This window comes from Macrobrachium rosenbergii, chromosome 25, assembly GCF_040412425.1.
Source record: "Macrobrachium rosenbergii isolate ZJJX-2024 chromosome 25, ASM4041242v1, whole genome shotgun sequence".
In the NCBI taxonomy this organism is placed as follows: Eukaryota; Metazoa; Arthropoda; class Malacostraca; order Decapoda; family Palaemonidae; genus Macrobrachium; species Macrobrachium rosenbergii.
In genome coordinates, this window is record NC_089765.1 from 25,252,711 (window position 1) to 25,269,409 (window position 16,699).

General features: G+C 36.8%; 1 protein-coding gene and 1 long non-coding RNA gene across 9 annotated transcripts in view; both read left to right on the top strand.

Annotated features, from left to right (window-relative positions):
* The window catches only part of LOC136852490 (DAZ-associated protein 2), a 41,155-nt gene extending 27,778 nt beyond the window's left edge, over nucleotides 1–13,377 (top strand). For 2 of the 4 annotated variants that reach the window (XM_067127153.1, XM_067127155.1), the window contains 3 exons: nucleotides 6,498–6,694; nucleotides 9,398–9,577; nucleotides 12,414–13,377. In XM_067127153.1, the coding sequence (XP_066983254.1) occupies nucleotides 6,498–6,694; nucleotides 9,398–9,577; nucleotides 12,414–12,596 (560 nt within the window). In that variant the 3' untranslated portion in view covers nucleotides 12,597–13,377. The remainder of the gene's footprint in view (nucleotides 1–6,497; nucleotides 6,695–9,397; nucleotides 9,578–12,413) is intronic. The other 2 variants (XM_067127154.1, XM_067127156.1) reach the window with 1 other exon arrangement.
* Nucleotides 13,378–15,954: 2,577 nt separating this feature from the next.
* LOC136852500 (uncharacterized) overlaps nucleotides 15,955–16,699 on the top strand; it is a 108,979-nt gene continuing 108,234 nt past the window's right edge. For all 5 annotated transcript variants that reach the window (XR_010857166.1, XR_010857168.1, XR_010857169.1 and 2 more), the window contains exon 1: nucleotides 15,955–16,332. This is a non-coding gene — a long non-coding RNA (uncharacterized lncRNA). The remainder of the gene's footprint in view (nucleotides 16,333–16,699) is intronic.

The following is a 16,699-nucleotide window of genomic DNA, read 5'->3' on the forward strand; positions in this document are numbered from 1 at the left end:
CTTTTCCTTATGTCTCATTGCTGATAACTCGCCGAAAATCTCAGAAATTCTTTCACACGTTGTCGTAATGTTTGCATCGTTTTACATTAGTCGTTACATAAACTTTTATATATGAAAATGTGCGCAATTTCATGTAGAATACAACAGAAAATAGCTCATGGTTGCAGCTTTTATCAGTTTTGAAATATTTTCATAAATCACCATAACTGCCAAAATTTCAACCTTCGGTCAACTTTAACTCGACCGAAATGGTAAAAAAACGCAATTGTAAGCTAAAACTCTTACATTCTAGTAATATTCAATCATTTACCTTCATTTTGCAATAAATTGGAAGTCTCTAGCACAATATTTTGATTTATGGTGAATTTTTGAAAAAACATTTTCCTTACGTCCGTGCGGTAACTCGGCCGAACATCTCGGAAATTCTTTCGTCACGTTATCATAATATTTGCACCGTTTTATATTAGTCGTTACATAAAGTTTTATATATAAAAATGTGCACAATTTCATGTACAATACAACAGAAAATAACTCATGGTTGTAACTTTTATCAGTTTTGAAATATTTTCATATAAATCACGATAAATAGAAAAAATTCTACTTTCGGTCAACTTTAACTCGACCGAAATGGTCGAAAACTGCAATTGTAAGCTAAAACACTTACAGTCTAGTAATATTCAATCAATTAGCTTCATTTTTCAACAAATGGGAAGTCTCTAGCACAATATTTCGATTTATGGTGAATTTTTGAAAAAAACATTTTTTTACGTCCGCGCGTTACTAATTCATGCATCATTTTGTGATAATATTTTCTCTGTTGCTTTGATCGTTTTACAATTTGTTATATACCAAAATCATCGTAATTTAGTGTACAATACAAAGAAAAACAAAATAATCCATTAGCTTTAACCGTTTTGCTCACAGCGCAATTTGTATAAAATTATATATGAAAAATGTTTTTTGCGCTGTCATATATTTCAATATTTATATATGGTAATATTTTTTTCATTTCTGATGGTTGCATACTAAACTTCAGGCAATGACAAAAAAAGGAGCCAAAAATGAACTCTTAATCTTAAAAACTAAGCGTGCTGTGATTTAAAAAAAAAAACTTTTTTCCGCTTCGGCGCTAACTCCCGAACGCCGCCGGCATACGGGAGACGTTTTTGTAAATAGAGGCTCGGCGTTTAAGGGTTAAAGTACCTTTTATTTCAATAAAAGTGAGATTAAACATAATTATTGAAAGCCCATTGTCTTTTGCGCCTTTTTGTTATCAATATGAGTCGGCATATTTTTTATTTATATATAAGTCGGCATATTTTTTATTTATACAAGAAGGTTTGAGGGTTCCTTGTAGATATAAGCATAAAGATGTATTATTGAAGAAATAGTTTGTATCCTTATAACAGTAAGCCTACGATATTGGAAACATTGATTTCAGCCAATCATGAGTTAGCTATGTGTATTGCCATATCTACCCAAAACCTACGTTAGTGAGTGGGCAGATGGAATAAAATAGATCTACCTTAGTGGCAGGTGAGTGGAATGATGGGAACAAAACTAACTCAGTAAGCAGTATCACTATGTCTTCTGTTTCCTTTCTCTGCAGATATTTTGGAAGACACATCATGCCTGTGGCTGAAGCTTTTACTCAAGTAAATTTTGGTTTAAAGGATTGAGACTGATATGTTTCTTTGCCCTATTTTGACTGTGGTAAAATAATGGTACCCAATGATTCTTCTTGGTAGAATGATCAGAGTAGATGTCCTGTAACTGTTTACCCTTATTCTTTTTGTTTTGAAAGCAGAGGTTAGGAGTGTGTGCTACCCTTGAACAATGTTGTCTCTTGTTACTTCCCCAATGCCAGAAGTACAGGTCAAGGAGAAATTGAAGATTTTGTTGAGATGTTCACCTCTTCTTCCCTTGGCTGGTGCTGTTGCTTGTGTGAAGTTGGTCCCTGCTACCCCCACCAGAGTTCTCCTGTTCAGTCACGGCTGCTTCTGCTACTGTTGTATTGATGCTGGACTTCTAGCATTCTGTGGGAGCCCTCCTGGAGCAATTTGCTTTGGCCAAAAGTTCCTACCTGTACTGCTCTTGGTAGATCACATTGCTTTGATGCTGGCTGCTCCTCCATAACTGAGTGCACTGTGCTTGTGGATGTTCCTGCTGTAGCTGCTCATGTCCCTTTGGGTATACCTTCCTTGACTTTAACTCACCCGATGTTGGAGAGGACGGAGAGACCTAGGTGTCCTAGAAGGTTGAAGTACCACAACTGTGTGTTGCTTTCCTCCTCTTCCTCCACATCTTGTCTATCTCTGGATTGGCAGAAGCATAGAAAGAAGGTAGCCCTCCACAAGAAAGCCAAGAAGTCCTCTTGTGGCTGTTGGTTTTTTGTTAAGAGTGAAGGCTATCTCAGCATTTGTCTGTGGGGGGTTAGGCAATAGTGGATGATGCAGGTGAATAGGTTCATGAGTTTATTCATGGCAGTGGTGGCTCTGAGTTACATGCACATCCCTTGCTTAAGAACCTGTGTAGACCAAGTTGTATAGGTGTTTTTGCGAGGTGGTTGAGCTGATTCATGAATGTAATGGTCTTTAGGAAGCAACCTGGGCTCTTTCTTACCACCCAGTGCCCTCCATTGAGTGCACCTTGAGTTTTGCCCCATAGTTTGCATTGTCTTTTTGGTTGTTCTGGTTTATACTTGTGCAATGCTTACCTCTGGATTGAAGAATTGTTTTCCCCCAGTTGCTCTGCCAAACTTATTCCTCCTCCACTGGCGCAACAGCCGGTGGACTATGTCCTGGAGGGTGAGACATGTCCCCAAAAAGTTGTTGTTCTGCCAAGTTTATTTCTCTTTCACTGACTCAGCAGCAGATGGACTACATCCCATAGGATGAAACCTGTCCCCGTAAGGTTGAACTGTCAGTCTGTGAGCTGATGGACGATGATGGTTAGGAATGACCTCAAGAGGGAATTTTTTCTCTTCAGGAGAAGGAGCCACAGAGCCATTCTCCATGGCATCAAGGTCGGATGATGACATACTTTGTTTTTTATTGGGTCTCTCCAGAGGAGGAGGAGAGTGCGAAGTTTTGAAGGTTGCTGTTGTCATTAGGAATGGCGTTAACTGTACCTATTCACCAGTTTGCAAACCTGTGGGGTAACTGATTGTAAAAATGTGCAACATTTTTTTAGCCTCTTTTCAAGAAAGGTTATAACCAAGAGAGGTCATGTGTGTAGGAGTGCTTAGATTCTGGGTTCCTCATTACTCTACCCAAAGACCACTGGTGAGACGATGGAGAAATGGACATGTGAAGGGTACTGCAATCAGGCTGTCAGGGGCAGATTTATGTGTGACATCAGTCTTTAAAAAAGGCCAGATATCTACCAAGGCCTAGTTGGTTTCCCCAGCATTTTTCTTCCTTGGAAAAGGATCAGGAGTCTTCCTAACCCTTTCAGCCTGGAAGGCAAGCAATGGGAATAGGGACAAGAACACTGATGTTGGCCATCCTCTTTTCCATTGCCATCCTATACTAAGGTAATAAACAAGCCAAACACTGACACTGGGCCCTGTCACCTCAGTCACATATACCAGAATGTACAGGTGGTTCCAGTACTTGACCAGGAAGCTGACATTTTTGGGTGGGAGACCAACCCAGCCATGATCTCTGGGCAATACCTCCTGGCTAATGAGGAAGTCTTCATATAAATGATCACAAGTCATAAATTAAGATAATTTTTTTTGTAAATATACAAACTTGTATTATTTTGTCAAATTCCCATTTCTAAGTAAGTGCATGTCTGTTTGTTGCCAAAAGGAAAAGTGAGTCTGTTTACCAACCAAATGAGTGTCCCCCCTACCTCCTCATTCACCTGCCACTAGTCGTTAATTGCCTAGCCACCAAGGTTGTTATAGGGACAAAGTGGTCCCTGTATCTGTATATAATGGAAAGGTTGTTGAAGGTTTGAGAAAAACCGGCGATAGACCCGATTGTCACACAGCTAAACAGGGAGCTCCCAGTGTTCTGTTTACCCATGTCAGACCCGTAGTCTGTGCTAGGGACACCTTCCAACATGTGAGACAGCTTCAACTTTTTTCACTTTTCCCCCCCTCTGTTCAACCTGTCAGCTGAGTGATCAACCATGTGCTCACCATTCCCAGTGCTAAGATGACTGGTGGCTCTTTGTTGACCACAAGGCAGGTGGTATCCTCATCTGCTTGACTTTCTCCTCATGTTGCTTCAGTAGCCACATTTGCTGAAGGAACAGCATCTCATCTAAGGTTTTCAGTAGTGAAAGGTCAGTTGAATGAAAGGTAGATGGCACCCCTCTCCCAAATCTATCTGTCATCTGTCTAGCAGTCGACTGCTTTATATTCCCACTGACCAGGCCAGATTAGTTAGTCATTAGATGTGATTCACTCCATCTCCCTTTTAACAAGTGTCAAACTTCTGATGTCCTCGTTCCATAATTTGTCAAAGTCTTGTGACATTTTATATTGCACTTGAGCTTTTTCATGTTGACTTGTATATATCTGTACATGTCATTGCCACTAATCAGAATTTCTATTAATAAAAGGTTATCGATATTTGAAATTTTTATAGATGTAGAACCTGACCTCCCAGTTAAATGTTTGCTTTATTAGATGTTTTTAAGCAGCATGATTTTTTGTATTTCCCAGTTTTCATGCCATTAGATATCTAAGCCAGGACATCATTCTAATCTTTTAAACAATTGAAGATCCTCTCTTGGTTCTTGCTTTTATTTTGTCGTCAGCTTCAGATAACTGACTGATAAATTTTTCTCAATCACATCTATTGTATTCATAAAATGTATTTAAGAGAAGTACCTTGGACATCCCAGAACACAGAAAATTCTTCTGCCTCTTTATCTTGGAATGTCATGTAGATACCTTAGTTATGCATGGTGGGCTTGGTGGATGTTAGGTGCTCATGTTTGAAAAATTTCTTGAGACAAAACATTTGTTTCCTTGTTATTGTAACCATGTAATTTCTTATAAAGGTTTTCCTCCTGCTTGGTGTCTGGTTAGTTTAAAAGTACGTATTAGGTATTAGTTTACAGACTTGTATATTCTCTTTACTAAACATTTTGAGTTAGCAAAATATTCAAAGAATGGGCAGAATCAGTTCAGTATGCTTTTTGTATAAGTAGCAGTAATGTCACTGATGAAAAATTTCCCAGTGCTTGGCCTTTGGCCTAAACTCTGTATTTCATTCCATTCCATTCCATTCCACTAAAGAAAAATTTTGGTGTAAGGAAAAGCAAAGTTGATAGAACACATAAGCATTTAAAAAAAAAACGTTTTACTGCAGCATTGTTGTAGCATTCAGGCTGTGAATTTGCCATTTACATTCATAAAAAAAAAAAAAAAAAAAAAAAAAAAAAATTTAGGATTTTTATATTGCCTTGAAGTGGCACCCTTGTACAGACTTAGAGATCACTCATACATTTTTTCTGTATACTGTATTGTTTCTTTTTCCACTCATTTGGGATACAGTACTCCCTTCAGGTGTATTTTCCTTCCTGTGATTGTAGATTTCAAAAATTTTGAAGAGTATTTTTTTCGGAAGTGATACCATTTGTCTTGTATTTGGCCCACAATCATGTTTACGTTTTGCTTAGGTTAGTTTGTTTTTTCCCATTAGCTTAAACTTGACTATGTAAAGAATCTAGTTTTGGCGCTTTTGATTATCATTAAGATTGTTATCTTACATTTTGCAATTACATGAAACTGATTTAAATGTTGAAATATGTTGGATCCCTGCACATGCTGGCTTGAAGGGAAATGTGGATGCCTATAGTGCAGTCAAAGCTGCAGTTACTATGATTAGTTAAAGTGTAACTACTGTATCGCAGTCAGTGATTGACGTCTCTAAAACCGTCATGGTTAATAAACGGAAGACTTTCTGGAATAATGAACTTGATGAAAACAAATTAAAGCAGATCAAACTCACAGTGGAAGTATGGTATTTATTACGCTCTGACAGTTACTCTGTAGTTATTATAGAATTTGGAAATTGTAAAATAACATGAGACATTGTTTATCATGTGCTCTTAGTATTGTTAAAGTGATTTTGTCTTTTGTATTGCTATTTTTAAGGAGTAGTGTCACTGCAGTAAAGTAATATTAAAACATAACAACTAAAGATGGCATAACTTGTCAAAGAGTAAATGCTGGCTGTTCCTGCTTAGAATCTGGTGTGGCTTTTCTTGCTAGGGTCTTAAAAGGCTTCGATTTATTATCCTGCACTCAGATGATACACTTGCACACAAACCCCATCCTTTTTATTTATAAACATTGTCTTTTTCCTCATATTCTTTATAGTAATACAGTATTGAGATTTATTCAGTACTCATTGTATTAATACAGTATTGAGATTTATTCATTAGACAAGGGACCTTCCTCATTCTTCTTTGTGAAGTTCCTCTTGCTCATTATTAATCTGGACTAAATATGACCTTTGTCCCTTTCTTTTCAGGTATTCCTCCAACAGCTGCATATGGAACCACTGCTCCAGTTGTTAGTTATGGACAGATGGCGGTTGCACCCCCACCATCGTATTCAGAAAGCCTAACTCATCCCATCGTTGCTTCCCAGCCAGGTGCTCCACATCAGTATCCTCAGTATTCGCCAGCAACTGCTGCCGCTGCAGCTTCAGCACAACAACTGCAAATGGTAAGAATAAATCTGGGTTTGCAGCCCAAATCCTGACTTGAGTTAATGTCAAAGCTGCTAGGGAGAATATATTTAAATAATTTGGGTATTTTTTTAAATATTCAGGATGTGTTGCTTATTGATCTGACTTCAGAATGTTAACATGCAAATTAATATCAAAGGCTGATTTGAACTATAATTTGTTGTATCGTCTTTTAAAACATTTGGTATTTTTACTGAAGTTTATCAAAGTTAACATGGATTAAACAGTATTTGAAAATGTGTTGATGATTTAGAGATGCTTTTTTACACCTTAAAATATTATGAAATTATTACAATGCTGGTGATGCCTTCATTTTGCAAATATGGCGGCTAACTTGAGAAAACATTGTAAAACGTAACCCTGAACAAGGTAAAATGAAAAAGAAAAAATTCAAAAGCCACAGTGAATGGCACCATTATAGTGATAAGAATCCCTTCAGCCTCTGGAAGAAATCATTCTCTTTTGATCCAGAGGCTTGAGAAACAGCCAAAATGGACAGAGGAAATGATAATCCAAGTGCTTGAAAAGCAGCCAAAATATGAAAACTATGAGGAAAGTAAAGTGAGGAAAGTAAAGTACAGTCTGACCTGTTTAATTCAGCAGACTTGGGACTTGGCCATTGTCAGACTAGAAAATGCTGGACAACAGAAATTGACCTTAAAGACTCCTAATGGAACCCCCTATGTAATAGCTTGGTATTGGATGAAATCAGCATAAAACAGTGATTTGCAGTAAGAATCCAATAAATGAAAATAGTTTAATACCTTGTACTTGTAAAATAAAAGGACAAAAGCTTGGGAAGATTCAGAGTGATAGTAGGTTCTCTTTGTTTATATTTTAGCAGCTGATGAACTGACCACCCCTCCTCCAGCACTGAGAACATACACAGCTGCTTGGACAGAGCTAAACTTTAATTCTGTTTTTTGTTGGCTCAAAAAATTAAATAAAAAGAGTACAAGGTCTTGAACCGAGCACTCAGACAGTATTTATGCCAGTGGGAGTTCATGTGCTGCTTAGTAAAGTGAGTTTTCATGGGACAGCTCACCATTGTATTTTTTTCCTTTTCACCAGTTAGATTTTTTTTAGAAAAACATGAAAATATAAAAAATTTTTACCATATCTCTTGGTCAAGTTATTGGAGTGGTTTCATGGCCTTTTTCAGTGGAGCCAGGACTTAGGTTCATTTCTTGCTCCATCTGTTATTCATTGTGCATTTGGAAACTACCATATTCTGTTATGAGGTACATAGCAGACCTTTGCATTATTAACTTACTAAATCCTATGTAAGTCCCACGTTTCTAGCAGTTTGGGGTGAGCACCATCAGAGCAACTTTACAGTATGCCAGAAAACACTTTGGGTTCCTGATGATTTTCAGATTCACTAGTTTTCATTATCAACTTGATTGATGTACAAAACTGTGAGTAACTTAGATCAGTAAATACTATACAGATGTCTTAGTTTACCGAGTGTCCTCTTGCCTGCCCTCTGATTAGTTTCGATCATGCAGCTTCTTATTCTTGTTGAGACAGCTCATGACATGTTTTCTTGCCAGAGCGAAAACGAAGTTTTCAGTTAACACTTGATTGGTTCAGTTCTTTTTGAACACTTATTTTAGGCTACATATCATAAGTAAAAGAAGAAACTGTATTTTGAGAATGATGTTAAGTGTTGTATGTTCCATTTATATTCAAAACTTAAATTTGCTTGACTTTTTATGAAAATGTTTTTGAGATAGCATAGCCAAATGTCATTTGTCCTTCCCTTTCTAGAAGACTGTTCTCTGGTGTGGATGTCTGCTTCTGTGTTCTCTGGTGTGGATGTCTGCTTCTGCCAGAGATTTATCTCTTTTAGATAGAGTGGTTCGTGGTGGTAGGCTTCTGTTTCCTAATATTAGCAGTTATAACTTGGACTGTCGACAGGAGGTTGCTTGTTTGTGAATTTTTCATAAGTTGTATTTTAACTGACATCTTTCGCATTCACAATCGATCCCTGATCCCATTTTCCTGCTGAGAGCAACCAGATTCGCTGAACGTCAGCACTAATATGTAGTAAATGTGCCTCACTGTCGAACTCGGTTCCAGAGGTCCTTTATTCCTCACACCGTTGGACTGCAGGACAGCCTCCCAGAGGATGTTGTGCAATTGGACCTTCAGAAGTTCAAGCGAAAATCCAATGCAATATACCCCTAATACAATTCAACATAAACAGTCAATGGCCCATGTGGGGTTGTTCCATATGAATAGGGTTTATCTTCTGAATAATAATAATGATAATAAAATGATAATAAGATAAATAAAAGTAAAAATTATTTACTGCTAGTAAATATTTTTTACTAGATTTAAAAAAGGCCAGTGTAATGCCAGATAACTTTATCTTACTAAGAGTTTGTTATAATCTGCAGTGGCTCTTTTCAGCTTCGATAGCGGAACTTGCATTAAGCATAAACTTAGCTCATGGTCTCTAAAGTATTTGCTTCATGCAAATGTTTTGTTACTTGTAATATACTCTGTTATGTTCTTAAGTGTAAAACTAAGGACTCAAGACAGGTTTGCATTAAGAAAAGTAGGTGGTCAGGAAGCATCACTGAAAGGAGAAATTAAGAACTCAGGACAGGTTTGCATTAAAAAAATTAGATGGTCAGAAAACATCACTAAAAGGAGAAATTAACTGTTACAAAAAGATGTACTTGCAGAACTTCGCCGCTGCCCAGCAGGCACAAAAGGTCGCATATGCTCAACAGCAGGCATTCCAGCAACACCCTATGTACATACAGCAGCCTACAGCTTATCCCCAGCAGGTTACTGGTTATTATCCAGCACATGCTGCAGCAATGCAACCAGGACAAAATGTGTTGGTAATGGTAAGTGTAAACCAGTTTTTATTTCTGTTTTTTAGACACTGGCATGTTTATGACTGATTTATTATAATGCCACGCTTCTTAACTGCCTTCTTGGTTGTAACAAGAATTTTTAAAAGATTTTTCCACATAGAGAATACTACTATGTCTATTCATAGAGAATAGAAAATTCCTAAGCTTACATAAAATCCTGGTTCCCTTGAAAAGGGATGGTTGCATCATTATTATTTTCTTCAGCTTTGTATGGTAGCAGATTTATAAAAAAAAGCAATGCAATTTCTCCTCTTTGATGACATAATGGTTGTAGGTTTATTTTTAATCTATGCAGTTAAAAAAAAAAGTTATTTTAGGCTATATTTACTCATAACTTAATAAAAATGAGCTCTTTCCTGTTTCTGTGGCCATTTGGGTCTCCTTATCAGTATCCCATATGACTGCCACTTCTGTTACTAAATTATTTCAAAATTAGTAAAAAAGTATAAAATCCCAGTCAGAATATCCAATATCCAATTGATATTTTTTTTTTCAAGAAACTCAGAATTGTTTCTTTCTGTCCAGTATGTATTCAGTGAGTTAATAGTGTAATTTAACAACTTTTCATTATATGTTCTGATAATTAACAGGCCTTAAATAATGGCAGCTATTTGTCAGGAATCCTTTTTTAGCTACGTAACTGCAACATCATCATCGTAGCAACTATGTCTCATCTTTTCCCTGTATGGAGTTAGATATTCAAAATAATTCCATTCTTCTCTGACCTGTGCTTTCTGCCTAAACCCCAGTTGGGTCAAGGTGTTCACCTATCCTGTGTGTCCATGATTTCCTTGTTCTATTCGTACTGCTACTTCCAAACCATGTTGATTTTGAGATCACAGTCTTATTGCCACCAGTTCTTCATTCCTAATTTAATTTTCCTACAATATTCTGGCCATGAATCTTGACAGTCATGCCACAGAATATTTCAGGATTTATATACATGTTAGATTAGTTCAGGATTTATGTACCTATTGTATATCTTTACTCTTTACTAGGAATTTTTTTGTTTACCATTAGTTTAGCTATCTTGCCACTTTATCCATGTTGCAGCTACACTCTTATTTGCTATATCGCAGTTAAATGTGTCCCTGAGGTAACAGAAGTGTTCCACCTATTCTAAAACATCCCCATGTATGTAAAACAGATTCTCAACTCCCCCCTCTACCCATTTCATGCCTGTGACACAATCTGTTTCATTTGATAAATAGTTCACCCCATCTTTCTTTCCCACAACCACCAAATGGCTAATTTCGTGACTACTTTCACCTTTGCTTCCTTTCCAGCCACTGTAAACTTTGCTTTACCTGCGTTGATTTTCAGCCATATCCTCTCCATTCCACTCTTCCAACTTATAAACATTTCCACTCCCTCTTCCTCAGATTCTTCAGTTAGCATTCTTTGTAGCTTCTTCCATTACTATGATAAACAAAAAAAGGACTTGGCGCTGACCTTGATGGACATCAATATTTATCTCAAAACGCGTCTGATATACCTGCCACTGTCTTCACTCAGGATCTAGTTTTATGGTAGAGACAACATCACAGGCTTAATGAGTCATTCTGTTACCCTTTGCCTGTTTCATGCCTATTTAATATTTGTCTTGGAACTCGGTCAGGTGCCTTTTCGAGAACCACAAGTGTATGTTAAAATCTCTTTCTCATGGGGTGATGGTTTTCCTGTTGTTGCCAGATTTTAAAGACTTCTTTTGTTCTTGATCTCTGGCATGAAGCCAACCTGACAATTATTGATTTTTAAGCATTTTTGTAACCTCTCCTCAAGCATGCCTTTTTCAATACTCTCATAGCATGCACAGATAGTCCTATTCTTTTATAAATAGCACATTGCAAAGTATCCCCTTTTTCCTCTGTATATGATTGCTTTAAATCCATTTTCACTCCTCTTATCCTATCTCTTCCTTTATCAGATTTTCTTATATTCTGCTGCTTTTTTATTATGACTTGATGTTCTGGATGGTCTTGGGGTTTTCAATTTTTTGTTTCCTTGAAGGCCCTTTTAACCTTATCAGCTGCTATATTCTCTTTTAGTCCTTTCATGCCTAAACCTTTAAGTTCATGTTCATTGTCTTCGTTCAGCAGGTTTTTAGAATTCTGACTCCTTTGTTTTAGTATCTTTATTTTCAACTTTTAAAATCTCAGTTTTCATTTGTTATATATTTTGTCCCTTTTCCATCTCACCTCAGGCATTTTGCTATCTTGAATATTTTATCCTAATTCCTTTTCTCCCAACTCCTTTTTACCTGTGCCATGTGCCTTGTATTCTTCTTCCTCTTTTCCATGTATACATCTCATCTTTTTTCGTGCCTCTCCTATGCTAGAGCTTGAAGGTTCTCCTGTGCTCTTCAGTTGTTCTTTTGTAGTAATTTATTCATCACCGTGTCTCTCCCTCTTTAATCCTTCCCTGATGTCACCACTTGACTATTATAGAATTACAGGGGTCCTGTAATTTTGATTCTGTTGGAAAACTGAATTCATCATACACATTCTTAAAAATGGTGGTACTGCAGCTGTAACCAGCCACTCCTACAGCAATCATAACAGATTATGACCTGGCCAGATGAAATGCTGCCTAGCTGAGCAATGAAAAGTTTTTGGTTTATAGTAAATACTTACCACATTGAACATGAAGCATCAAAGAAATTGTGTGTGTTTGAAAGGGGTTTGTCACCTCTTGGATGCAAAGTTTTAATTTTTAACTATAATTGGACACTAACTGTGATGTTCAGTGCCATTTAAGCCATCTGCAGATAGTGATAACATTAATACCTTTTTTTTCTTTCTTTCAGAATGGCTATGATACAGGAGCACGCTTTGATGGCATTGCTCAGCAATCCATTCCACCCCCTCCTCCTGGTATTGCCCCAAATGCTGCTCAGTTGGCTGCAGCTGCAGGTGCTCAAGTTTCAGTTTCCCAAAAGAAAAATTCTTTCCTGACTGGTGGGTCAGGAGGGGGATATACATTCTGGTAATTGTATAGATGACAATAATTTGTATCAGTGTTGTTTATAGTGTGGCAGGAGTTTTGAGGTGAAGTAGTTTGTATGCATCACATTTTGATAGCAAACTAATATAGATTAGATATTCTTTGAGCAAAAATTGAGGTAATCAATTTCATATGGTATGAATAAATAAAATTTCAAGTGGCTTGATCAAGACCTTTATTTAGGTCTGACTGTTTGGATGAGGTGTTAGGTAATTTGCTTTTGTTCATCCATGGTACTTTTGAGTTTCATAACATGTAGAAACTCAGTACCAAAATGCATATAAACATACCTGTACATATTGTTAACAAAAATATGTGCATTTTTGCTGATGTATATATTTTTGCATGTATTACTGTACTTTGTATGTAAATATACATGGCTGTATTGGGTGCATCAAGATTGCAAAATACTCTGTGCAGGGATTCTGTGATTATTTTTTTGAGACATATGATGTCCATTTTTAATCATGGAACTGAGACTTTCGATTGATTTTCTTCCATGTAAAAAATGTAGAATGGTTACCACAAATGAAATTTAGGTAAGTGTTTTTGTGACTATTTAGATATATATACAGTATAGAGGAATTTATAAGGAGAGTTCAGAACTCCGAATAAATATATCACTTAAACCTTTTCATTAATCTTTTTTTATTGTCTTGATTCAAGTTAAATTGTATTTGCCGATAGTTTCAATAACTTCGGTTTCATGGTTATATAATCACTCCTTTATTGTATTACTTATGCAAAATAAAAATAAATTAATTTGGTCCTGTTTTTCATTTCCATTACCAAAACATCTCTTTTATACAAATTTTATAAACTCGTTAAAAATAGGAAACATCGTAATGAATGGATTAATATAGTCCCCTTCCCTCCATTACAGTTTCCTTGTACGGTGGAAAAAAAAAACACCCATGTGCTGTACTGACTTTTCCATTACTCAAACCATTCATAAGTTTGAGTAAATTGTGGATGTTTAAAAGGGTTTTGTTTGAACTAATTCTGTGTACATTTAAAAAAGCTGAGTAAATTGTGGATGTTTAAAAGGGTTTTGTTTGAACTAATTCTGTGTACATTTAAAAAAGCTATTTGCATACAATTGAAAAGTGATGTATTGCAGTAGAACATATTAAAGAATAGCATAAGAATATTTTAAACCAATATTGTAAAATATATAGTATACCCAATATGATTATATATGTATGGTGTACCCATAGAGGGTTAGTGCTGTCAGTGCACCTTATGCAGCGCACTCTAGGCATTACTTAGGGTTCTTAACAGCTTTCCTTTGGCACCAAGCTGCAACCACTTTTATTCCTTTAACCCTGTAGGGGAATAGTACCATCAATGCACCTCACTCACTGCACTGTAGGCATTACTTAAGGTTCTTTGCAGTGTCCCTTCGACCCCTAGCTGTACTTTAGCTCATATCTTTTTTCCATCTTACTTTCCACCCTCTCCTAACAATTGTTCTCCGTAGGAGGATAGTGCCGTCAGTGCACCTCATAGGCATTACCAAAGGTTCTTTGCAGCGTCCCTTTGGCCCCTAGCTGCAACCATTTCATTTGTTTTACTGTACTTCAATTCATATTCTCTTTCTTTCATCTTTCCATCCATCCTCTCCTAACAATTATGTCATAGTGCAACTGCGAGGTTTTCCTCCTGTTAACCTTTCAAACCTTTTTACTCTCAATTTCCCTTTCAGCGCTGAATGACCTCGCAGGTCCCAGCGCTTGGCCTTTGGCCTAAACTCTATATTCCATTCCATTCCCAACAATTGTTTCATAGTGCAACTGCTTTGAGGTTTTCCTCCTGTTTCACCTTTCAAACATTTTTAATGTCAATTTCCATTTCAGCACTGAATGACCTCATAGGTCCCATCACTTGCCTTTTGGCTTAAATTCTACATTCTGTTCTGTTCATTCGTTTTACTGTACCTCTGTTCATACTCTCTCTTACATCTTACTTTCCACCCTCTCCCAAAAATTGACATGTAGTGCAACTGCAAGGTTTTCTTTCTGTTACTTCTTTCAAACCTTTTTTGTCAATTTCTTTTTCAACGTTGAATTACTTTATATATACCAGCGCTTGGCCTTTGGCCTAAATTCCATATTCTGCTTTATTCTATATATATATATATATATATATATATATATATATATATATATATATATATATATATATATATATATATATAGAAATTCATTTCTCGCTATAATGTGGTTCGGATTCCACAATAAGCTGTAGGTCCCGTTGCTAAGTAACCAATTGGTTCTTAGCCACGTAAAATAAGTCTAATCCTTCGGGCCAGCCCTAGGAGAGCTGTTAATCAGCTCAGTGGTCTGGTAAAACTAAGGTATACTTAACTTATGGTATAGTAAAAAAAATTATTGCCAATACACAGTCCAAAACACCCTTTTTTCAAATTTGTGCAACCATGTGGAGCCTCAGTGTAGCCTACAATCAATCAACTCCCAATCCCACAGAATGGTTCTGTAAGTTTAAGCCTGATATAGATATCACAACATTAACATTAAGCCGTATAGTGCACGAAAGTTTCCTTCGTTGTTTTACTGTTCAAACACCTGTATGCCGCCTGGACTTGTGAGGAACATTGTCTACCTACCTTCCTGTACTCTCTTTCCTTATGAGACGTAGCTGTTAAATTACGAGTGGCCCCGATGGCAGTGTTATTAGTATCAAATGAAGGTACAGGTCAATAACCTGCTTTTCAATTGAAAAGCCATTATTAGTGGAGTATACTTGCCAAATATTTGTTCCTCATGGTTCAAAGCAATGGATGAGGGTCTTTGTTGACCGTAGTGTTTGTTCGTATTTTCAATTACTCGTGCAGTAATTCATCATTCTCCAGGCTAATAAAGAGCAAATGTTGAAGTTAGTGATCTGCAAGACTTTATTTACACGTCCTTAAGCAAATTAAACTATTTTTATGGACATTCCTTTAGGTTGGCACTTAGGCACATACGGAAATATAACATTTCATGAAAAGCATGTCTCATTAAATGTGGCTTGTCATAGCTAGCGCATTTGTTTTCTGACAATTTCCATCCGGAGACAATCGAAAAAAATTCATCCTATATAGTCCTAAATTCTTTTAAAACAATGAACAAAACAGCAAATAACGATACATAATAATAACATATAGTAGGCCTATGATCAGAAACTGAACTGCCAATCAACATCGTATAGCTTTCTCGTAGGAAGTGTAGGGGTCAAATGAATTCAAAATTAAATATTTAATGATTAAAGGCTTGCGTCATTTACTACGTTATTTGTTTTTGAGAATGTTTATGCAGTAAGTTCTTGGCTGTTGGTGAAAATTGGGAGACAATTTTCAGCGTATATGATATTCTAGAGCGCTCATGGGAGCCCATTTGTTTTCATTTCGGGCAATAATTGCCTACCGGTTTCAACATACTGAGGTGTCGTGATCTCCTCCGTGAAAGTATCCTGATATTTTCTGAATTTCCTCAGTTAGCACAACAGTTTCTGCAGTTTAATAACGCTTGCTTTTGCGTAAGAAGTGATGCTAGAGGTCTTAGTGATATATTATAGGTGCAAAACGACTCTATCCATGTGGAAATAAGGTAATCCAGTCCACTGACAGATGCCACTCTGGTAAACCAACCCCGGGTGAAAGGTCAGCTGAAACAGTTCAAGAGTAAACGTAGACCTTCTAATTTTGGACAACGCAACGTAAGGTAAGGAATATGCCCTGTGCAATGCTTGAACTATAGGTCTAGGTCAGTTTTTAGGTGGAATGGTCTAGTGGTTCCCGCAGCCATAAGAGGAGGTTAGGTCTAGGTTGCATTCCAGGGTAAAATCGCCGATCGGGTATTTACCGTCTTTTGTTTGTATTCTTTATATTCGCCGTCATCTGTTTATGTTTATGATATTTTCCGTCTTTTTTTAAATTTTGTGATATTTACCGTCTTTTGTTTACGTTTTTATATTCAAATGGTACTAGGCCTAAACACGGCACCCATTTTACACGTGAGCTGGAGGCATTTTCCCGAGATGTGACCGAGTATCGGACCTTTCCCAGAAAAAGGCGGGACGCCATACCTT